General features: G+C 38.5%; 1 protein-coding gene across 3 annotated transcripts in view; it reads right to left on the bottom strand.

The window, feature by feature from the left end:
- Positions 1-25,631, bottom strand: part of LOC128738384 (AMP deaminase 2) — a 78,256-nt gene that overhangs the window by 18,371 nt on the left and 34,254 nt on the right. For 2 of the 3 annotated variants that reach the window (XM_053833478.1, XM_053833487.1), the window contains exon 3: positions 20,524-20,737. In XM_053833478.1, coding sequence (XP_053689453.1) covers positions 20,524-20,737 — 214 coding nt within the window. Of the gene's footprint in view, positions 1-20,523; positions 20,738-20,812; positions 21,152-25,631 lie in introns of those variants that run through there. The other variant, XM_053833471.1, reaches the window with a different exon arrangement.

Raw genomic sequence — 25,631 nt, forward strand, 5'->3', positions numbered from 1 at the left:
AAATCCTATGTAATTTAGTCCAAACCCCATTATAATTAGTTCAAATCCGACCAATATCATCGAAATTAGTTCAAAGCTACTTGAAATTAGTGTAATTCCAATCCAAATTAGTCCAAATCCGTCCAAATTAGTCCGAATCCAATTAAAAATTGTCTAAATTCAATCCAAATTGTCCAAAACCATCCAAATTCAATCGAAATCAAACAAAACTCAAGCCAAATTAGTCCATGTCCAACCTAATTTGTTCAAATCCCATTCAAATTAGTCTGATTCTAAGGGAAAATTGTCCAAATCCAAACCAAATCAGTCCGAATCATGATCACATTAGTCTAAATGCGACCAAATTAGTCCGAATCCAATCCAAGTCGGGCCAAATCGAGTCCAAGTTTGTGCATTCCAATCCAAATTTGCCCAAAGACCAATCTAATCCGTTCAAATGAATTCGAATCCGACCAAATTAATTGAAATCCGGTAAAAATCATTCAAATTCAATCGAATGTCGAATGTAATCCAAATCAGTAATCCATCTGAAAGTAATCTATCATCCAAATCGAAAGTAATCCAATTCCGACCAAAATCATCCAAATCAAATCAAAATTAGTGCAAAACTACTTCAGGTCAGTGCAATTCCGATCCAATTCAGTCCAAATCCAACACAAATGACCAGACCAAGGGCCAGTTCCGGTGTAGTGGTTAGCATTCACGCTTCTCAAACCGAGGATCCGGGTTCAAATCCCGACCCCGCAGACAAAAAGAACACACACACACACACACACACACACACACACACACACACACACACACACACACACACACACACACACAAATGATGTGACGTGACGATGAAGTGGTGCTAGAAAACTCCAGAGAAAAGTTCGAAAATTAAGTTCAGGGAAATTTCATGAAATATTTTTATCCTGTTTGTCAATTTCTAATCTCTTAATGATAAAATTTTCATAATAGCATATTGACGGATTTCACGCCAACCCGACCAGAGGTTGGCATGACCCTCTCAGAATTTTATGAAACTTTGTGTGTGTGTAAAGAGTTCATGTAAATAAACAAATTTGCATACTTAGTTTTTCGAAAATGTGTCTAGTCTAACATTTGGAAAGGGCTTTATTTTGTTTTCTCTTTATTATATAAAAAATATAAAACTCGAAAATTATAGGACCGATGAAAAAATAATCTATGGATGACTTTTAGGAAATATTCTGAATTTTCATAAAAAAATACTGAAAAAAATAAAAATCAATTTCTACACTGAGCAAAAAGCATTTTAAAAACATAAAACCGATTTTCCAAAAAAGGCCTTCTCGGAAATTGATGAAATTTTTTTTAAGATAGATAATTATATGGCCTACAAGTCTTTCATATATTGCAAAATGGGCATATTTAAGGGAAAAAAGTTTTTCTAACAAAAATATTTTTAAAATGCTTTTTTCTCAGTGGAGAAATTAATTTTTATTTTTATTAAATTCAGAACATTTTCTAAAAGTCATCCAGAGATAATTTTTTGTAGCTCCACCAAACAGAGGGACACAAAAAGTTTCATTGAAATCTGAGAGGGTGCTGCCAACCCCATAGACGAGTTGGCGTCTACTGTGTTGTTCCAGAGTCATGGCCGAAACACACTCGGGCTTCCTGAATAATATTCAAATTTAAAAATTCGTATCTTATGAACCAAACAGTACGCTATACGAGCAAACAGTTTCCTATTAAAATGTGAGCAAATTTGGTTAGTTAGAAATTATTTTGCATTTTTGCAGCCGAGAGTTGGGGTGGCTATTGCCGTATCAAGAAATCCTCTCTATTGTACTTAGTCCTGGGCTATTCGTCGCCAATTCGTTGCGCGTCTCGACACTCGCAAGTCGGCTTCAATCTCCCCTACTAGCACGGTTGTTATAAATTAGTTGTGGTAACCGAAATATGACTGATTTTAGTTGTAATTCAGTTGCTTCAACTAAATGGATCTAAGGTGTGCTACTTGGGTCGTCGAGCCAACTAGCACATTGGGCCCCTCTACTCCTGGTGCCGGTGGGGTTTTTGAAGAGAACGGATTTCACTGCAGTTCACAGTCGTCCGGCATTCTGGCGACGTGGCCGGTCCACCGTTGTCCACCAACTTTCGCCAGGTGTACGATGGGAATCTATCCAAGCAGTGCCTGTAGTTCGTGATTCATACGCCTCCGCCACTCTCCGCTTTCCGTTTGTGCTCTGCCAAAAATAGTCTGCAACACCTTTCGATAAAATACATACCGCTAGTGCACGTATGTCTTCCGTAAGCAACGTTACTGTCTCAAGTCCGTAGAGGACTACCGGTCTGTTTAACGTTTTGTACACAATCAGCTTTGTGCGGCGGTGTATGCTCCTAGATCGGAGCGTCTTGCGGAGGGAAAAGTAGGCTCGATTTCCAGCTTGAATGCGTCGTTGGATCTCCTTGTATTATTGTCGGCGGTGACCAGAGATCCCAAATATACGAACTCATCAACCCCTTCCAGTTCATCGACATCAATAGTCACCGTCCGTGGGAGGCTTTCTCTGGAGCCTCTTCCTACCATATGTAGTAATGACTAGTTCTAGTCGAGGTCGTCGGCGTAGGCTGAGAGGGCCCTTGCTGAAGATCGTTCCTCTCGTTTCGACGCCCGCTCGCCGGATCACTCCTTCAATCCCTAGTAGCACAGTTGTTACAAACCGGTTGTAGCAACCGATTTGTGATTAATTTTAGTCATAAATGAGTTGCTGCAACTAAAAGTGCCAAATACGTGCTGCTTGGAATAGCGATATTGAATAACATACAGGACAGTCTATCCCCTCGCCGCCAAGCTCTGCGCGATTCGAGAGTGTCCCCGAAACGCGCACGTAGCACATCACTCGCTCCAGAGTATCTTTGATCAGCCGCGTCAGTTTGTCCGGAAAAACCGTACTCGTGCATTATCTGCCATAACTGTTCTCGTTCAACTGTATCGTATGCTGCTCTGAAATCCACGAAAATATGATGCGTGGGCACGGTGTACTCTCATTTCAGGAGGAATTGTCGGAGAGCGAAAATTTTATCCGTAGTAGCACGGACCCTCATTAAGCCTGCCTGATACTGCCCTACGAAATCTCTTGCTTTTGGGGATAGACGACGCAACAAAATCTTGGAGAGCACCTTGTAGCCGCCGTTGGAGATAGACCCTTTGTATGCTAACCTGATTGTCAAGAAGGGCTTCATGCTGAACTATATGTTCGGCAAGGCTCGCATGTGACGGGGCCTGGGGGATTCTGCGCCAGAAGCAGCGAAAGTATGTGAGAGACAACCCCCCGAGAAAGTTTCGCAACCACTTGTTCCAGGCACGTCGGCAACGATTACGCAGGTTCGCAAGGTTTCCCGAAAGGGAGCTGTGCATCAACAGCCAACCGCTCGCACAACTCAGAATCAACCGAAAAGCGCCGGTCGTTATTCGGTCTCCAGTCGACTGCCTCCATCGAAACTCTCTGATGTAGGGAAGCAGGCAAATCAAGCAGGCGGTCACGCCACTGGTAGCCGTCCATCAGGTTCCGAGTCTAACGACTCTGCCAAGGACGGCAAACCAGTAACATAGCGGGCAACCTTCGCTGCATGCAGGCGAACCTTCATCATGCGCTTCCAGTGTCCTTAGTCGGAGGTTCGTGAACCAACAGCTAACAGCTGCCTTCATTCAAGAACCATGGGTTCACGGCACGAGAATTTTCGGCCTGGGAAATTACGGTAAGTTAATCTACTGTAACACGCAGTCTAAAGCGTGGACTGCAATTCTGTTAACGAAAGAAATACAATTTTCTCCCATTACGGAATTCATTCAAAGTGATATCGTCGCTTTCAAATTGGAAGAGCCAACAACTACGGGGAATCAGGACCTGGCAGTTCAAACTATCACCCCTAGTAAGTTTCAGGGCACTTGCATAGCCTCTGTGAAAAGCGAATTACTGACATGGGAAAAGCTAGAAATAGCATCCAGTTGGTGTCAAGCGCAGAGCTGTAGACAAACTAAACAGTTTGTCCACCCAGGCCCTGCAGTAGCTAAAAAACTACTTACCTACTACTAAACTACTTACTACAACCTTTGCCGATAATCACGCGAGCGTAGTATTTAGCCAATACAATTTAATCAGTTTCAGACTTTCAGGATGGAAGAATACACGGAAAAAGATGATGAGGAAGCACGGATTTTTTATTCAGAATTCATGGGATTCACGGAGGCTCAACGTAAGAATTTGATTTTTCAAGGATAGGTTTTTATAGTGGTACTCCAAAAACATCCAACTGATCCTGGTTGTAGATTGGTGTAGCAGCAGAATGGACATTGGGCTTCACATATATGATTCCGTTTTTAGTAAACACTGTTTTGATTCGTCCATCCTTTCGAAGTTTCAAAGCGCTCCCTTTCAGTTGACGAGTAGCCACGGTAAGATTTTCATTTATGTATATTCGCTTGTCAACGTTGAATCCTAGCTGTCTTAAGCAAATATTTTTTGTTGATAAATATCGGTGGAAAAAGTCATCCCTCGCTGCTTTGAAGGCGAACTGAACTAAAATCGGAGGTGAGGAACCCACAGCAATCGGGATCCGGGCCAATCGCTTTGTAAAAACGACGGGAACATCCGAATCGCTATACCCTAGAGTTGTGGCAATACTTAGCAAATAGACACCCGTTTTCTCAGACTGCTTGTACGGAACACCACTAAGCAACAGATCATTCGATTTCTCCAGTCGAGCAATAGCATCCTTGTTGGTTTTCACCTCTTCTTCGGTCTTTGCAACGCACTCCGATAGCCGGCTGATATCACGATCGCTATCATTCCGCAGCTGTTGCACATCGCTCCGGAGAGTGTTAATCTCATCCACCAGTTCACGATTAGCAGTTTCGATTTTGCTTTCGATTCTAGCATTACCGTCAGCGATCATTTCTTTCATTTGAGCCAGTAAGTCGGCGAAGGTTTGCTTTCGTTCCTCTGTTTGGTCCAGATTATCACGAGATTTCTTAGATCCTGTTGATGTTGCCTTTTCCTTTTCCTTCGGTCGAAGACTGCAACAACGTACAACAGAGTTGTTTATCTTCATCCAAATGACAGATCTATGACGAAATATGATCATAAATTATGTTCAAAATTGCCAGAACACGCTTCAGAAAGTTTATAAAAAGCATAAAATGACGATTAGGCTAAAATTTTAAAGCCCTTCAAAGGCAGGAGAATTGAAAAAAATCGCCTCAAACTCTGCTCAAAATGGTAAAATGGCAAAGTAGGGTATGTTACTGCTTCGTCGTAATTGCCTATTCCCGTCCTATCCAACACAAATTATTTAAAATATCAGCGATTTTTATGACACACAATGCAAAATTAGTTATTTCCTAATATTTTAGTTTGTTGACTATCATACGTGATCAATCAAAGTGAGCTGAGATTTACCTATTTAAATGCCATTTTTCTTTAAAGAATTCCTAGCAACCAAATTTCCTTCGGTTTTTCGTGCGACGAAGAAAAAAATTTCGACTAATCGTTTCAATTTCCGTCATTCATAAAATGAAAATAACTCACGCTACGCATAGTCGTTATTCTGCCGTCCGGCAAAACTTGCATGACCTGCAGAAATTTTGCAGAATAACATTTGTCAGGCCATCCTACACAAATACATGCGCGCTAGTTTCATAAACATTATTTGATTTTTAGTTCGGACGATGAAAAATTTTGATGGGCGGATTTTAAAACGGTACGGGGCTGGACCCGAACAAGGACGCAGAAAGGCCAAAGAAAAAGGAAAGTGTTTCAATGAAGTTCAAATTGACTTTTTGCCTTTCTACTATATAAATATATAGTATAAAGGTATAGAAATCACTTGGAAAACCGGAAATGGAAAGAATGTCCTGCGGGCCGAATGTTATATACCATTCGACTCAGTTTCGAAAACTGAGCATTTTCTGTGTGTGTGTATGTATGTGTGTGTGTGTGTGTATGTGTGTGTGTGTGTGTGTGTATGTGACGCTTTTAATCTCACTCACTTTTCTCGGAGATGGCTGGGCCGATTTTAATGTTCTTAGTGTCAAATGAAAGGTCTAGGTGTCCCATTGGTCGCTATTGAATTTCATACTGATCGGACTTTTAGTTCAAAAGTTATGTATAAAAAAACCGAAAAATATGGGACTTCATTATCTCATAGGTCTCTTAACCGATTTGAACAAAATTGATTGCATATGAAAGAGGAGCCTTGCAAACCCTTAACTTCCAAATTTCATGACGATTGGACTTGTAGTTTGAAAGTTACATAAAGAAATGTGAAAAAATAGTATTTAAAACATATTTATGTAACATATAAGCATTTATTTAATGAAAAACATCACACATTTCATGATTATTTGAAAATTACTGCTGAGATCTATCAAACGAAACCGAGTTATTTAAAATCGGACGGTTCATTCAAAAGTTATTCAAACTTTAACACTTAAGCACCGTATATTAAACCGTTAAAACGTGTGAAATCAAAACATATCAATTAAATGTTGATTGTATTCAATGTATAAGATGTGTGTGATGTATGTGTGTATGTATGTATGTATGTATGTATGTATGTATGTATGTATGTATGTATGTATGTATGTATGTATGTATGTATGTATGTATGTATGTATGTATGTATGTATGGATGTATGTATGTATGTATGTATGTATGTATGTGATGACAATTTGCAATTTTAAAATTTGCAATGAAATTCAAGAAAAGTGAGAAACATGTCAATTGTCTGAAGTTTTTGAAGCCTCTTAGTGGAATACGAACTCTGAAATTAAAGAAAAGAAAAAACTTTTACCGACTAAATTGCACTATTTAATATTTATTCGCGACAGATACGTATACGCTTTGAAATAAGACAGTGATGAAGCCTGCGCGTCGTAGGCGAACTACGTATCTGTTGCAAATAAATATTAAATAGTGGGATTCAATCGAAAAGTTTTTTCTTTTCTTTGATTTCAGATTTCAATTGTCATTTTCTTCACTTGCTGTTACTCACAATTGTACAAGAAAAGCAAAAAGTAAAGAAAAGCAGTTTATTTAAGCATGTAGGTATAGTGGTGTATAGAATCAAAAATACTAGTGAGTTGATTTTTCCAAATAAATTTGTACAAATTCCAAACAAATTCTGCGCATCAATAGATGCTCTTTTCAATCAATAGATACTAGAGAAATGTTATATGAAAAATAGGAAGTAAACGTTGCACGGTGATATTAGTGATATTTTAAAGGACAGATGTTTTAATAAATAAATCAAAAAAGACAAGCACTGGGAATCATATCGATCGTATTTCCCATTCTCAAGCATGTTTATGGCGCAGCTTTGGCACTATTTTTCGACCTCATCTTGTTTTCCTAACCCTCTAACATTGTAAAAACGATGCGATCAAGCTAATGACTATCTTTTCATGAAAGTACATTCAAAAGAAGCTTAAGTTTTGATTTTCATGCAAAAATAATTATCTGAAGGAGTGCTAGCTAAGAAATAGTTCCATTTCTCGTTTTCATATCTAATGCTCTATTCAGTAATTTTTTTCTAATTCAGATATATTGCAAAATTGAAGCCAAGCAGACCAATAGTAAAATTTTGAGATCAATCATTTTGTTGTAGATATCCTTTTTCTTCAAAAGCGAAATATAATAATAATTTTTCTGAACTCTTGTTTTTCAAAGATGCTAACTTTTGAATGCATGGTATTAATATCAAAATATCAAAAAATCTGCTATGAACAAATATTTCATATTGTCAATTCAAAACAAGTTTCGTATGTGGCTCTGAAGCCCGAAAGTTAAGGCAGTCTGTAGACCCGTTAGAGGGTTAGTTTCTAATTTTCTATACATATTCATTCAAGTCTGTAAAAATTATCTTTTGTGTTCACATTATTTTTCTATAAATATTATAAAACTAAATAAGGTGTTCATCAAGTAACATAAATGACGCTTACATGTATTTACGCACCCAAGGAAAGAAAATATAATTATTCTACACAATACGTTGTGAATTTTACTGGCAAATAAGGATTTTGAGGAATACGGAACGGATATTTAAAAATATAGTCTAAGATAACATCTATACATCTACAATTAAGTTCTTGAGAAATTAAATAATGATTATTGTGGCAGTAGAAAGGCTAGGTCACGCCGCTAGGTGGATTAATTCGGGTTTTTTACATAAAAAATCAAAAATTCAGAAAAGTTAAAGTTCCTGCACAAAAAAAATAATTCGCAAATATTTCCAACATGTAGGTAATATTTATTCTACCTACTGTATTACCTGAACTCTGTCTACCTAAAGGCTTGAGTAGGCAATTTCAATTGATGTCTCATTTGATAGGTAAAGGAAAGGCCTCTCGGTAAACTACACTTTTTGCTGCATAAAAGCGGATACCACTGCTCTTCAACATTAGTTTCGTGGAAAACAACAACAATTTCGTTATTTGCTAGTAAAAGTTTGACAAGACAGACTAAACAAATAACCAGCAATGGCCAGCAACTCCATCAAACTGCAATCCTCGGACGGAAAGATTTTCGATACAACCGTCGACATCGTCTTATGTTCCGGAACGTTGAAAAACATGATCGGTCTAGGTATGGACTGTACGAAGGAGGATATCGTTCCGCTGCCGAACGTGGCCGCTGCCGCACTTGAGAAGATACTGCAGTGGGCCACCTACCATAAGGACGATCCGGCACCGATTGAAGAAACCGAGGAGAAACCGAAACGGTCGGACGATATCTGCCAGTGGGATCAGGATTTCTTCCGCGTCGACCAGGATACGCTGTTCGATCTGATTTTGGCCGCCAACTATCTGGATATCAAGGCTCTTTTGGATACTGGCTGTAAAACGGTGGCGAATATGATTAAGGGTAAAACACCGGAGGAGATTCGTCAAACGTTCAACATTAAAAATGATTTTACGCCGGACCAGGAGGAGCAGATTCGCAAGGAGAATGAGTGGTGTGAAGAGAAGTGAAGTGATAGCTCCACATAAATAAAAATAGCTTGATTCGAAAGATAATTCTTTTTATTTAAATATAATGCTTTGTATATGACTATCCGTTGGGCGAAACGTTTGATAAACGGTTTGCCCGATATCGAAGATTTTTCGATCGATTAGTGCAAATATCTTTGAAATATATTGAGAATTAACTGAATAGAATCATTATCACATTGATGACATCTTTTCCAACCAATCTGGAGGCGAGAATTCTAGTTAGAAAATGCTTCATTATTTTCAAATTGTCAATAGTACAACCTCAAGAATCAATATATTTTGGGTCCACGTGTAGAAGATTTTCCGATCGGTTGGTGCAAAAGTATTGCGAATCGATTAACCAGTCCACTTTTCAAGATAACATAGACTTTCTAGTAAAACGCAGTACTACGTTAAAATTGTCCCAGACTTTGTCCAAAATAGAAAACAATTTTCCAAATTAATTTTTAAAATGGTCAAAAACTGCTTTCTGGAAAACTATCATAGATAGAAAACTACTGATTGGGCTCAGTTTACGTCATACTGCACTAAACATATGAAAGACGGCGCTCAAGTAGCTACCATCTATAGTGCTCTCATTAAGGCTGCATTTGATCGAGTCGATCATTCCATTTTGGTGGCAACAATTGAACGACTGGGTGTATCGTTTAGCTTCGTTCAGTGGCTGTTAAAATCGTACCCGGTTAACCGTTCTGCCACTGACTGTGTACCTCAAAGAAGCAATCTCGAACCACTGCAATTCTCCGTATTATTTTAACGATGTTTGTTTTGTCATCCCACACGCACAAAATTGTTTTTTTTAGATTACACTATTTCTGGTGGCAACTTTATTAAGCTCTTCGGCTACTGCTTGAGTTTTGTATGCCCTTTAGAGATCATTACTTACTTTACTTTAATGGCCGACAATCCATATTAGCGGATCTTAGCTGAATGTATTAGCAATATCCAGGGCTCTCGGTTTTGATCTGCCAATCTTCGGTCACCCCCTGTACTCCTGCTGCGCGTGCATCTTCCTCGATCGCACACACCCAACGAGTGCGTGGTTCACCTCGAAGCCGACGACCTCGCCCAGGTTCTCTGCTGAACACTATTTTCGCTGACCTTTCTTCTGGCATTCGGGCTACATGTTCAGTCTACTGTAACCGCCGGCACCTGATCAGCTGCACAATGTCATCATATTTATACACCTCGTACCCTTGGCGGAAACCCAATTTGGCGCCCCTCAATACTTTGACCACAAAATTATTGGCTTAAATGCTCCGTTTGAGCTTCGCCAACATTTTTTTTATATTTGTAGTAGTTGGAGAATGTGTGGAGAGTTGGTGATCGTCAGTACAACGTTTATCTTCAGAATGGTCATCTCCTCTAGTGAACTCTTGGCATAATGGGCCAGAGCCGGCCAAAGATTTGCGCGATACTTCCGGTAGGTACTTTGTATCATATCTACGTATCTCGTCGGTCACCGTAAGCCCCGAACGAAACAACAGCGGCTTGAGCATTCTCTTCACGCTGATCGTCAGCTACGGAGGGACGTTCTTCGGGAAAATCTATTTGACGTCCTCATTTATCTTCTTGGTGGGGGACGTAAAGTACGCGGTCCTCTACCAATCGTTGCCGCCCAGCGTCAAATAGTATTCGTCGCGTCGCTAAAAATGTTCATTTTGACCCAGTACTTCTTCACCGTCCAGCTACCTAGTTGCTCCGACCTCCCGATCCCGACCCAAGACGCGGCGGAACAATGAAACCACCTTGCTCTCGGCTTTCACAGTCGGGTGGTCGAAGCCAGGTTTCCGTTCAACGCTTTCGCTTTTCTCGCGGGGAATGATGTTGTAATTGCCAGATTGGCTCTATTCAGCTGGTACGAAGCGGTACACCATGTCCAACTTCTTTGCTACGGGATAGAGCTGGCAGTACGAACACAGCATCGAACGTAATTGTTTGACTGTTTTCGCCATGGTTGCTGCATGCAAATCAACTGGAACGTGGCATGAAAAATTGCTCAGTCCAGCTTTTTAACGCATATGTTATTGCTAATGCTTTACTGAAAAGCTAGCGCCCTTGGCGAGGGCCAGTCTGGCCAACCGCACGCTACGGCGCTGGTTATCAGATGATATACAGGTAAATTTATAGCATTGCTAAAGTTATAGCGACCCGCTCTGCGTAGCGCGAAGACTACACCAGGTGATGCTAGTGTTTTTTCCAAGTGTTAGGAGTGTCATTGAAACGATATTTTGTTTCAAATTTGATAAAATTTGATAAAATCCACAATTGGGTTCAGGTCTAAAATATACTTCTGGTCCAGAATCCAGCCCAGGTCCAGTTTGAGAATCTGATCCAAAATCTGTGCTCCAGAATCTGGCCCAGCCTCAAAATATGGTCTTGCTTGGTGCAGTAAATGGATCAAAATCTGGAACAAAATTTGGTTGAAAAAATGTGGTCCGCAATTTGGTCCAGATCCAAAAAAAAACGGTCCAGGTCCAGAATCTGGTCCAAAACCTGACCCAAAATATAGTTGATGGTTTAAAATCTGATCAAAAATGTGGCCTAAAATCTGGTTTATATTCCAGCGCAGTTCCCGAATCTGGACCCAAATTTGATGCAAAATTTGGTCCAAAACCTGATAAAAAATGTTGCCCAGTAAAAAAAATATGGTCCAAAATATTATCCAATAACTGGTCCAAGTTTGCTAAAAATCTTTGTCCAAAATCTGAGCTAGAATCTGATGCAGCCATGCAGCTCCAAGATCTTGTTCAGGTCCAAAACCTGATAAAGAATGAGACCCAAAATGCGATGAGAAATGTGGCTCCAAATTTTATTCAAAATCTGGTCCAAATCAGATAAAAACGTAGTCCAGAATCTGACGCAGATCTATGGAATGTGGCACAGACCAGGCCTAGAATCTGTGTCCAAAATCAAAACCTAGTCAAAGATCTGATCAAAAATGTGGTTCAAAATTTGATCTAGTCCTAATCTGTCCCAAAACCTGAAACAAGAGCGGATAAAAAAAATGTGGTTCGCAATCTAGTCCAGGTCCAAAATATGCTACAGGTCTGAAATCAGGTTTAAAACCTAATCCAATATCTGGTTGGTGGCTTAAAATCCAATTAAAAATGTGGTCCAATATCTGATCAAAAATGTGGTCCAGAATATAGTACAAGTCTGTTCTGAAACCAAATTTGATAAAAAATGTGGTCCACAATAAGTCCACATCCAGAATCCAGCCCAGCTCCAGCCTCAAAATCTGGTCTTGGTCCAGTATGTGGGTCAAAATTTGGTCTCTCATCTGATCCGAAATATGGCTAAAGTCTAATCAAATATGTAGTCTAGAATTTATTTCAAATCTTTTCCAAATTTGTTACAAAATCTGGACAAAATTTGACTCAAAAATGTGATCCGCAATTTGGTCCAGGTTCAAAAAACGGTCAAGGTCCAGAATCTAGCACAAAACCTGACCCAAAATCTAGTTGGTGGTTTAAAATCTAATTTAAACAGTTGCCTAAAATCTGATTTTTTATTTTTAATCTGGTCCAGGTCTAGAATCTCGACCCAAATTTGATGCAAAATTTGGTCCAAAACCTGATAAAAATGTTGTCCAGTATCGGGACAAGGGCCATAATCTGGTTCAAAATTTAATAAAAAATGTGGTCCGCAGTTTGGTCCAGATAAAAAAAAACGGTCCAAGTTCAGAATCTTTTCCAAAACCTGACCCAAAATATAGTTGATGGTTTAAAATCTGACCAAAAATGTGGCCTAAAATCTGATTTATACTCCGGTTCAGTTTCAGAAACTCGACCCAAATTTGCTGCAAAGTTTGGTCCAAAACCCGATAAAAAAATGTTGCCCAGTATCGGGACAAGGTCCACAATTTGGTCCCGGTCTAGAATTTTGTCCAAAATTAGATAAAATAAAAATATGGTCCAAAATATTATCCAAAAACTGGTCCGAATCTGATAAAAATGTGGTCTAACATCTGAGCTAGGATCTGGTGCTGCTCCAAGATCTTGTTCAGGTCTAGAATCTGATGAAAAATAAGGCCTAAAATGCGAAGAGAAAGCCAATTTTCTCTTATTAAAAATCTGGTCCAAATCAGATAAAAACGTAGTCCAGAATCTGACACAGATCTATGGAATGTGGCACAGACCAGGGCTAGAATCTGTGTCCAAAATCTAAACCAAAGGCTGATTCAAAACCTAGTCAAAGATCTGATCAAAAATGTGGCTCAAAATCTGATCTAGTCCAAATCTATCCCATAATCTGAAACAAAAGTTGATAAAAATTGCGGTTCGCAATCTAGTCCAGGTCCAAAATATACCGCAGGTCTGAAATCAGGTTTAAAACCTAATCCAATATCTGGTCGGTGGTTTAAAATCCGATTAAAAATGTGGTCCAAAATCTGGTCCAGATCCAAAATCTGATAAAAAATGTGGTCCAGAATATAGTACAAATCTGTTCCAAAATCTGAAACCAAATTTGATAAAACATGTGGTCCACAATAAGTCCACATCCAGAATCCAGCCCAGGTCCAGCCTCAAAATTTGGTCTTGGTCCAGTATGTGGGTCAAAATCTGATCTCTCATCTGATCCAAAATATGGCCAACATCTAACTAGATATGTAGTCCAGAATCTAGTTCAAATCTTTTCCAAATTTGTTACAAAATCTGGACAAAATTTGACTAAAAAATGTGGTCCGCAATTTGGTCCAGGTCCAAAAAACGGTTAAGGTCCAGAATCTGGCTCAAAACCTGACCCAAAATCTTGCTGGTGGTTTAAAATCTGATCAAAACAGTGGCCTAAAATCTGGTTTATATTTAATCTGGTTCATGTCTAGAATCTAGACCCAAATTTGATGCGAAATTTGGTCCAAAACCTGATAGAAAATGTTGTCCAGTATCGGGACAAGGGCCATAGTCTGGTTTAAAATTTAATAAAAAATGTGGTCAGCAATTTGGTCCAGATCCAAAAAAACGGTTCAAGTCCAGAATCTGATCCAAAACCTGACCCAAAATATAGTTGTTGGTTTAAAATCTGATCAAAAATGTGCCCTAAAATCTGGTTTATATTCCGGTCCAGTCCCAAAATCTGGACCCAAATTTGATGCAAAATTTGGTCCAAAACCTGATAAAAAATGTTGCCCACTATCGGGAGAAGGTCCACGATTAGGTCCAGGTCTAGAATTTTGCCCAAAATCTGAGCTAGAAGCTGATGCAGCTCCAAGATCTTGTTCAGGTCCAAAATCTGATAAAAAATGAAGCCCAAAATGCGATGAGAAATGTGACTCAAAATCTTATTTAAAATCTGGTCCAAATCAGATAAAAACGTAGTCCAGAATCTGATGCAGATCTATGGAATGTGGCACAGACCAGGCCTAGAATCCGTGTCAAAAATCTAAACCAAAGCCTGATTCAAAACCTAGTCAGAGATCTGATCAAAAATGTAATTCAAAATTTGACCTAGTCCAAACCTGTCCCAAAATTTGAAATAAAAGTTGATAAAAAAAATGTGGTTCGTAATCTAGTCCAGGTCCAAAATATGCTGCAGGTTTGAAATCAGGTTTAAAACCTAGTCCAATATCTGGTTGGTGGTTTAAAATCCGATTGAAAATTGTGGTCGAAAATCTGGTTCAGATCCAAAATCTGATGAAAAATGTAGTCCAGAATATAGTCCAAATCTGTTCCAAAATCTGAAACAAAATTTGATAAAAAATGTGGTCCACCGTAAGTCCACATCCAGAATCCAGCCCAGGTCCAGCCTCAAAATCTGATCTTGGTCCAGTATGTGGGTCAAAATCTGGTCTCTCGTCTGATCCAAAATATGGCCAAAGTCTAATCAGATATGTAGTCTAGAATCTAGTTCAAATCTTTTCCAAATTTGTTACAAAATCTGGACAAAATTTGACTAAAAAGTGTGGTCCACCATTTGGTCTAGGTCCAAAAAACGGTCAAGGTCCAGAATCTGGCTCAAAACCTGACCCAAAATCCTGTTGGTGGTTTAAAATCTGATCAAAATAGTGGCCCAAAATCTGGTTTATATTTAATCTGGTCCAAGACTAGAACCTAGACCCAAATTTGATGCAAAATTTGGTTCAAAACCTGATAAAAATGTCCAGTATCGGGACAAGGGCCATAATCTAGTTCAATATTTAGTAAAAAATGTGATCCAAAATATTATCCAAAAACTGGCCCGCATTTGTTAAAAATGTGGTCCAAAATCTGCTCTAGAATCTGGTGCAGCTCCAGGATCTTGTTCAGGTCCAGAATCTGATCTAAAATCTGATCAAAAATGTGGCCTTAAATCTGGTTTATATTCAGGTTCAGTTTTAGAAACTGGACCCAAATTGATGCAAAATTTAGTCCAAAACCTGATAAAAAATGTTGCCCAGTAACGGGACAAGGTCCATAATCTGGTTCAAAATGTAATAAAAGATGTGATCCAAAATATTATCCAAAAACCGGTCGGAATCTGATAAGAATGTGGTCCAAAATCTTGTTCAGGTCCAGAATCTGATCTAAAATTTGATCAAAAATGAGGCCCAAAATGTGATCAGAAATGTGATTCAAAATCTGGTCCAAATCAGATAAAAACTTGTCCAGAGTTTGATCTAGAATACACTCAAATCTTTTTTTTTCATGGGTTGTTTTCTTCGATTACTCAAAAACGATGCAACTGACGGACCATTTACGAACTAAGTGACGAATGTCGGGCATCTCCCAAATGTATTGAGAAATAAATGAATGGTTCCTAAGTTGTCCCGTTCCTAATAATCGAAAAAACAAACCATGGTTAAAAGTACTTGAGTTTTTGGAATAGATCAGGTCTAGAATCTATGTCCGAAATCAAAACCAAAGTCTGATTCATAACCTAGTCAAAGATCTAATCAAAAATGTGGTTCGAAATTTGGTCTAGTTCAAACCTGTCCCAAAATCTGAAATGAAAGTTTATAAAAAATGCGATTACAATCTAGTCCAGATCCAATATACGGTCCAGGTCCGGAATCCGGTTCAAAACCTGATTCAATATCTGGTTGGTGGTTTAAAAACTGTTGCCGAAAATCTGCTCCTGATCCAAAATCTAGCCCAAAATATGATCAAAAATGTGGTCCAAAATCTGGTCCAGAATGTAGTCCAAATGTGTCCTAAAATTTGTACCAAAGTCTGATAAAATATGTGGTACTAGGAATTTAGTGCAGGTTCAGAATCGGGAGGGTGGTTTAAAATCCTATCAAAAATAATAAACTTGGAAGGAACACGGATTTAAGAAACGAAGGCGTGCTAAATCGGGTCTTCGCCAAGGGTGCAACAATATCACGCTACGGCTCACAGGACAGTAGGCAAACCGTTGATGAAAAGAGAAAAAAACAGTGGTCCTAGAACTGACCCTTGCGGGGACATCAGAAATAATGGACGTATTTCACAGGAAAGTTGATCCTCAACTTCTACAGCTTGGTATCGATTATTCAAGTATGAAAATATCAGGTTGACTGCTACGTGAGAGAAATTAAACTGAAAACTAAACTGATTTAACTGATAGCATTTTACAGGAATATATGGTTCCAAGCGATTATTGAAGGACCCAAAATACATGTTTTTGCAGAATCTCTAGGACCTTTCCTTACAAAGTTATCGCTTTTGGCTCGTGATGTTAAGGACAAATAAAGCTTAAATGAGCAACAACTTCGTAAAGAAAGGTCCTAGAGATTTGCAACCTTCTGCAAAAACATGCGTTTTGAGTCTTTCAATAATCGCCTAGAACCATATACTCTTGTAAAATGTAACCAACATACGCTAAATATGAAAAACTTATTTTTTAAGAATTTCCAAAGAAAATGCTCTATAGCTTTGCGCTCGATAAAGATAGAAATGTCATTTCTTTAGCACAATTGTTTACTTTTATATTTTCTATAACTTTGCCGAAGAAACTAAGTGTCTATCTTCGAACACAAAAAAATGGATGTGTATCGAGCCTTTAGCGAACGCGAAACACATAAAACGTACGCTTGCCGTAATCTCATTTGGGTGGTTAGGGACAAGCGGAACCCGTACAAGTTTATTGTACTCGACTTAAGTTTTAAGATAAAGTGCTGATTTCATAAATCCACTTGCCCCATTTTACCCCATAAGCTCGTGAAGCCATGGAAATTTAAAACTTGAATACGCGATAACTCAGCAAGTAAAGGTCCAAGAAGTTTGCGGTCTCCTACAAAAACGTGTATTTTGGGAGCTTCGATGATTGCCTAGAACATTGTATTCTTGTAAAATGCAACTGAGAAAAGCTAAGTATGAAAAACCAATTTTTAAAGAAGTTTCAAAGAATATACCTTATAGTTCAGCACTCGATAGTGATAGAAATTTTATTTCTGTAGCAAAGTTGCTTGTTTTTACAATATTTACAACTTTGCCGAAGAAACTGTGTCTATATTTCCTAACACAAAAAAGTTATTTTTTTATTTTCATTATAGTAAGCGATGATTAACTTTTGACAGTTTTAGATTAAGGGGGATATTCATACGAACAAAAGTAAAGACCATAAATGATAAAATGCAAATAAAAGATGCTAGGAAAAAAGTTCCACTTTTCGCCCTTTTGGACCACTGTGCGCTGGTAGCCCAGCTAGCATTTTCATATGTATAAAAAAGGTAAAAATCAGCATTACGTTCAGATATACATGCTAAATAAATCGTATTTCATGCGCAAAACTGGCATATCCGTACTATTTTGGAGGCGATATACGTGATTACGAATAATTTTGAGCGTTACGTCTATATAAGTATTTATATACGATAATATCCGATTAAGCGCGAGTCGCTCCGTACTACTCTACGATTTTGTGCTGAAAATCGTATGTATGTCAGTCATTATCATTATATACGACAGAAAATCAACTTGATCCCACTTTATCCAGCTTTAGTAACGATTTCGAGTTTGTTAGGAGATATTTACGATAGTTTTCGTACATTTATATACGAGTTGGTGCTAGCTGGGAGGGTTCTTTTGGACAATTTTGACAATTTTGACTTGAAATAAGACACAAAATTTCACTCGAAATTAAACATAATATCGGACTAAAAATTTATTTGAAACTGTGCTTCGAAATTGAGCTCAAAATTTTACGAGCAATCAATGATTGAAAGAATTGACAGCCCTGCATAAAGGCGAACATAAAACGCATTCAGCGCATCAGTTTTATCCCCTGGTAGTATTCTTTTATCTGTCAGTCCATGGATATGCCTACTGAACTGCTGACAGTGTTTGTCTTTCTCAGTTTTCTACCCTTCAAAACAATTCGTTCGTGAATTGCAGTGCTGAATGATTGCTCGACTAACCTGTCCGTCAATTTTCTTGCTCTTGACAGATATTTTAGATTTCAAATATATGTTTTTTAAACTGATTGCTTTTTAAACTTAACCAAAACCTAGGCTGAAGGAAATTAATCACAACTTCAGTTTACATTTATGTATTTTGTAATTTGTAATTTATGTAATTTCGGTTGCCGTTGTCGTCAGTTCATAATAAATTAATGATTCACATTCGAGTTAATTCCCTATTGTTGAGAAAAAATGAATGTAGAGAACAACACGAACATGAACACAAGTGATTCGCTCGTATCGATGGTTTCAGGTTGGCAATGCTGAGCACATTTCATCTTTACTGGAAACAGCAAAGCAGGAGCAGTACATTGCATCAATTCAGGCATACTAGGGTATGTTGCTGCTTCGTTGTAATTGCCTATCCAACACAAATTATTGAAAATATCAACATTTTTATGACACACAATGGAAAAGTTATTTCCTGATATTTTAGTTTGTTGACTATCATACGCGATCAATCAAAGTGAGCTGAGATCAATTTAAATGCTTTTTGTCATTAAAGAAGTCCTACCAGCCAAATTTCCTACGTTTTTTCATGCGACGAAGAAGAAAATGTCGACTAATCGTTTCAATTTCCGTCATTCATAAATGAAAATAACTCACGTAAGGCATTGTCGTTATTCTACAGCCAACAAAAAAAACTTGTCTGACCCGCAGAAATTTTCCAGAATAACATTTGTCATGCCGTCCTACACAAAAGCATGCGCGTTAGCTTCGTAAAAATTGTTGTGATTTTTAGTTCGGACGATGAAAAATTTTGATGGACGGATTTTAAAACGGTACGACGAATTTAAGATATAAAGTCAGTTGCGTAATTTCAATAATATGCTTTAATAATCGCTTTTCAGTGATTTCAAAGTTCACGGATTCACGGAAGGTAGGTGTGTTTTAGTCAAATCAGCACAAAAACTTTTGGAGTATTCATTAAATCCATCCAACAAATGATGAAAATTAGAATGGCTTTACTTACTACGACGGGAATTAGAAATAAACCCACCATAAATTAAATATGAGATTTCTAAGCACTGCTTAGAATTTAGGACTCATTCACATTTGAAACTTTATTTCACATTGAAGTCGACTTGAGACTTGAAATTGGACTTTAAATTAGTCATGAAATAGGACTTGAACGTCTTTTTCTAAGACTTGACCCTTCTTTATCGACAGACTTCACAGCCGGCTATTAGAGTACAGGACAGTTACGGGGCTAGTGCAACAATCCTACTGACTCTATCTAGTAGCACCCTTCTAATCGAGATTCGAACATACGACGACTGGCTTGTTAGACCAAAGCATCATACCTCGAAACCAACTAAGCGGTACAATAGGACTTGAAATCGGGCATAAAATTGGACTTGAAATAGGACTAAAATTGCATTAAAATTTAATTTGAAATTGAACTTCTAAAGTTTAAAGTTTGGACCATTAAAGATTGCAATCTGTAAGTTGGACTTGTACTCAAAAATTTTATATACTTGAAATTCTGTAAGCAATAGGACTTGAAGTGGAATTTTTTTTATTAGATTATAATCACTTTAACTTTAACTTTTGCTTTGATCATTCGTGACTTCTGAGAGGTTGGGATTTGAACCTGGGTCTTCGGCGTGAGAGCCCTGGTAAATGAGACATGGAATTAGATTGGTGAAATTCTACTTGAAATTGAATTATGAATAGAACTTGAAATTGGAATTGAAAATAAGCTTGAAATTGGACTTAAACTTCGGTTTGAAACTTTTACGCAGTTAGTTTATCGTAAAAATATCGGGTTATTGAATTAAAACCTCTGTACTTCCTGTACGATTTTTTTACAATAAATTTTAAAAATACTATCAAACAGTTTCGACTGCGAAAGCAATTCCAAACAGTTGTAGTGTTGCAAAGTTATCATTGATGATTAAATTTTCAATAAACTACTGTCGGTCTACCAGTAGATTCTGGAAGTGACAATGACCGCAAAAATTAAAAAGTTGAAATTGGGAAATATTCGCGGAAATATTATGCTTTCTACTACAGAATTTTTCGAAAATTATTCACAAATAATGGAACGATCCAAGCGTCGTCCTCCTGAACAAATTTTTAGACTTAACATTCAATTAATGATTTAAATCTAAATGTGCCATTTAGTTCGGTACTTACTTGGCATTCAACTGGCGCTGCAGTTGCAGCTTGTTCTCGATCTGTTCGATTGGAAACTGGGGAACCTCGTACGGAGCGGAGATTTCGTTCGGAAGCCCTCCGGCCAGATTCTCCTGCGAAAGGCTAAGTGCGGCTGCACCAATAACGCCAACTCCTCCTCCTCCTCCGCCACCTCCGGTGGCATTATGGATTCCGGGCGATTCGTTGCCTTGCACTGAAATCACAGACAGAGACAGAGAGATAGAACGTAAACGTTAGGAGATCTAACAGAGCAGTGACACGTCATCACCGTCGTTCGTCACGGATGAGCTTGAAGGACCACTGTCAGTTATGTGTTTTAGTGCCTCCACCAATTTCTGATCCTTTAGAATCTCTAGAACGGTTCGCGAGTCTTGCTTGTTGAAGTTCATCCTGTCACGCCCCGCAATATTCCGCAGTGCTCTCACGAAGCTATGAATCTACTACACCCACCGGACGCTAGTTTGATACTGGCCCAAACAACTGGAGGATGGCGATGATGCAGATGAGCGGACGACAAGTCCGGCGGCGTTTCTTCGTTTCCCTATTTCTCATCCGACGATGACGACGACGACGACGGTGATGATGGTGGCGATAATAATGAGAACTATTCTTCTCTATCAAATTCATCGAATATTGCCGGCCACTGGGCCCTGGCTGAGCCGCTGGGACTAGACCAGACTCGACCTTTGCAATTATAAACTAACGATGATAATCGCGCGTTACGACGCGGTGTTCGAGTTGTAGGATGTTTTCCTAAATTTCATAAATAATTTAGCGATTTATTTTTTTAGGCATTTGAGACTTGTGAAATGATGGCAGAATTTTTTCGGTGAGAATCAAATTTTTAAAATGATTTTTAAATGAACACACCGTGTCAGGTATAATCAGCTGTTTGTCTAAAAACATTTCATTTCAGTGGACTGCTTTCTCTTCGGTTGTCTGTGACTGTGTGCCCAGCCGGACCGGACGGAATCGATCCTCCTCGTAAACGAATCGATAGAAGGATTGGAATCAAACAAAATTCAAGAACAACAAAGCAAAGAAGGTCGCACCGTTTGCGATAGGAAACAAGTTTCCGATTGTGATGTGCCCGGCGGGGTGTGAAGTGTATGTGCATTGCACACATATTTTATTTTTGTTTATGGCCACCAATGTATAGTAGAGTAACAATATAGTCGTCGTCATCGCGTGGTAATAGCTAGCTAGAATAATGTCCGTTTGGTCGGTTTCCTACATACCTAGTCCGTTTGTTTACTGCTTACTTACTGATAATAATCGTTGAGCTTGCGTTGAGCTATTTCAGGAACAATATGCAGTGGAAAAATACCGACAGGCATTAAAGATTGCAACAAACTTAAAAATTATACGTTCATGAAATGTACGAAAATGCTCGCAAAAATGGATGTTCATCAATCCATCAATCTTTAGGGATGGATAACCTAAAAATGATAGTTTTACTATGAATCATTCCGTTTTATTTTTAGCTTTAAAAAAAAGTTTAACAGAATGAGAAAGGACCGAACAGAGGCTATGATTTAGTATCAATGCCGACAATTATTTTCAACTAAATTAAGATTTTTCCGGGTTAAGCCAAGCACACATTAACATTCTGATGCGGTTAATTTCGTACAAAACCTCAGAACGTGGTTCAATCGCTTGGCCACAAGTCTAGCCCAACTTGTCTATCAAACTGAGAAGACACACATTCATCGCCTCAAAATAATTAACCAAGCTAATTAAATGCCAAAAAAAAACAGAAAATAAAACGAAAGAGTTTGACATTAATTACGCAATTCCGCTAGCACTAATTACCTGCCGGTGAAAAGTAGTCATGAATCAAAATCTGCGGCGTCCGTGGCGAGTGTGCCATCGTTGGCAGATCGAGCGACGAGTCCCGCCGGGCGTCCACTTTCAGTAGCATTCCACGGGCACTCATTGTTTCTTTTTTCTTGTGTTTTTTGGTTCTTTTTCACTTTAAATCACTTCTACTGTACAGCAGTAGTAATTTACCGAGTTTACACTAAACAGAAATGCTGTTCACAAGTAATAACAAGGTTTTTTTCCCAAACAAGATTAGAACTGTGTTTTGTTCATTTTTTGCTAACGTAGTCAAAATAAGAAGTAGAATATGATTTAGAACACTATTTTAGTACACACTAAACGGGGGAAATTATAAATTAAATGTCAGTCTGGTTTCACATCAAACATGAATTTTATTCAATCATCAAATTTACTTGATTAAAATACCATTAAATGGCAATTTTAGGCCACCGACTAGAATACTTAAATCTTTAGATCTCAATAGTGAATTAAATGACAACAAAGATACTCCGTCATTAGATGTCGGTATTCGCATCTGATCTGATCTGATGACATTAGTGTTAGTCATCTACTGTACTGGCCGGTTATAGCATTTGTTCTCAAACGCGTTTGATATCTAACTGCATACAGAGTAAAACATTTCCATTCACGATCACCCCATCCAGACAAGCCAAATATTATTTTGGATAATTTCGAAAAATAAATTAATTGTTCCTTTTCGAAATGTTACACTGTGAGCGCTCCGTTTTGTGTGTTTATTTCTTCAATTATTGTGATACAGTCGGCACAGGCTTGGTACCCTCTTTTCGCTTCGATTTTACTCTTTTGATTACTGCACCTCAGCCAAGCAGAATTTGAAAAAGTTATGTATGGAGCATTTGCAGATTTAGTTATTATCTACAATATTACTAATGTAAGTATTACTATATGTACTTATGGCGTTATAAGGCCGCTATGCGATCTTTTTGCTGTCAACGCCATTGCAGCCATACAGCGGCGTAAATACTAAATACTACTTCTTCGGCAATACTGTAAATAATGACTAGCTCTATAAATACCACACACACAATGTTTTTTTTTCAAATACTGCTTAACTGAGGTGCAGTAATAAAAATCAGAGGGGTTGTGTACAAGATACGACCGCATATATAGGTGACGCAGGACTACGTAAGTTTTTTTTGTAGTGATAGTAGCATGTACCCATGCTTGTAATCATTCGAAGATGTATACATGCTATATGCCACATATACAGGTTTTTAGGTAGCTTAGTGCAAATATTTCAGGGGGTGATAGAGGACCATATTTGATGAAAAAAATCCTTCTACGCATATGGTTAATTTCATTCGTAAGCTGAGAAAATTTTGTACTGAAAATTGGTCTTAAGCCTTCTACTTCATGAGATTTAGTAACTTCTTAGAAGCAAAAAGCTATGAAATAAGTGTTTCTTAAGCCGTTTTTATCGAATTTCTCCTGAAAATGTGCGATAAAACTAATTGCTGTTATTCACTAATTTAAAGCTTTGGTACCGTTCTCAAATTCGTTCTTTGACGTAAAACGCCTATCTCTTTTAGTTTCGTTGAAATTTCATTTTAAACGTATCGTATTAGGTGTTAAATTGGTATCTGAAAACTGCTCGAACTCATACAGCACGCATAGCACACTAGATCAACGCGTGCGACGGACATGGTTAGACGCACATGGAAAATAGTTTCGAAACTGACTTTTCGGGTCTCTCTGGGACGTTTCTGAAAGCGATTGCAGAATTAAAATGCAGTTGCAGTTTTCAGATACTAATTCCACACCTAATATGATAAGTTTAAAATGAAATTGCAACGAAACTAAAAGAGATAGGCGTTTTACGTCAAAGAACGAATTGGAGAACGGTACCAGAACTTTAAATTGGTGAATAACAGCAATCAGTTTTATCACACATTTTCAGGAGAAATTCGATAAAAACGGCTGGTATACAGCTACCTTCCTGAAAAACGTAGTTCTACGTCAAAAAAAGCAAAATTGAAGTGAAAAGAGCATGCCTAGTCTGGTCGGTACACCTAGAAAGATTTTTCTATTCATAAGTGATAAGGTGGTGTTCAAAAAGAAGATACAAACTCTTTGGATCGAAGAATGAAATATAAATAACGAGCTTTTTATGGCAATCTCCTCAATCTCCTTTGCGGTTGGTAAAAGAAATTTTTCAATAACTTAGTCAGACTAGAAGATACAGACTCGCGGTCTTTTGCAAAATTGTGTATTTTTATGATATTCACATATCTGTAAAACGTTATTGTTGTCTAAATTGTATAGTTTTTATTTTATACTGATAAAATTGATTTGCAGGGGTTTGTCAAAGGCGAAGTCGCAGAAGGAGGCGGAACGGAAATTAACCTAGGACCATCCATGGAAGATAGTAATGTCCTTGCATCTGATCTCCAAGAAGTCAAACGAGAAATCGGGCTGCTGAAGACCAATAAAGCCGCTGGGAAGGACCGCCTACCGGCAGAGCTTTATGAACATGGCGGATAAACGCTAGCAAAGGCTCTACACTGGGTTTGAGGATTTGAGAGGAGGAAAAGCTACCAGAGGAATGGATGGAAGGAGTGGTTTGTCCCATCTACAAAAAGGGTGATCGGCTAGACCGCTGCAACTATCGCGGTATTACGCTGGTGAACGCAGACTACAAGGTACACTCCCAGATCCTGTAACGCCGGTTGTCACCGATAGCACAAGGTTTCGTAGGGAACTATCAGACGGGTTTCATGGGGGCTCGCGCAACTACGGACCAAATTTTTACTATCCGACAGATTTTGCAGAAATGTCGGGAGTACAACGTGCCCACGCATCACATCTTTATTGATTACAAAGCAGCATACGATACAGTCGATCGAGACAAGCTATGGCAGGTAATGCACGAGCACGGTTTTCCGGACAAACTGACGCGACTAATCAGAGCTACATTGGATCGAGTGATGTGTTTCGTACGCATCTCTGGGACACTCTCGAGTCCCTTCGAGACGCGGCGAGGGTTGAGACTAGGTGACAGTTTATCTTCCATGCTGTTCAACATCACTCTTGAGGCGGTGTTCCGATCAGCGGGTATCGAAAGGAGAGGCATGATTTTCATCAAGGGAAGAAGTATATGAATCACGACATAGTTCCACATCTTGAGAATCCTAGAGACTTCCATATACATCTGACGAAAGTCGGTAGGCTGCGGAGGGCCGGGCACGTCGTAAGGATGTCGGACGACAGAGCAACGACAACAGTTC

This window comes from Sabethes cyaneus, chromosome 1, assembly GCF_943734655.1.
Source record: "Sabethes cyaneus chromosome 1, idSabCyanKW18_F2, whole genome shotgun sequence".
NCBI classification, from domain to species: domain Eukaryota; kingdom Metazoa; phylum Arthropoda; class Insecta; order Diptera; family Culicidae; genus Sabethes; species Sabethes cyaneus.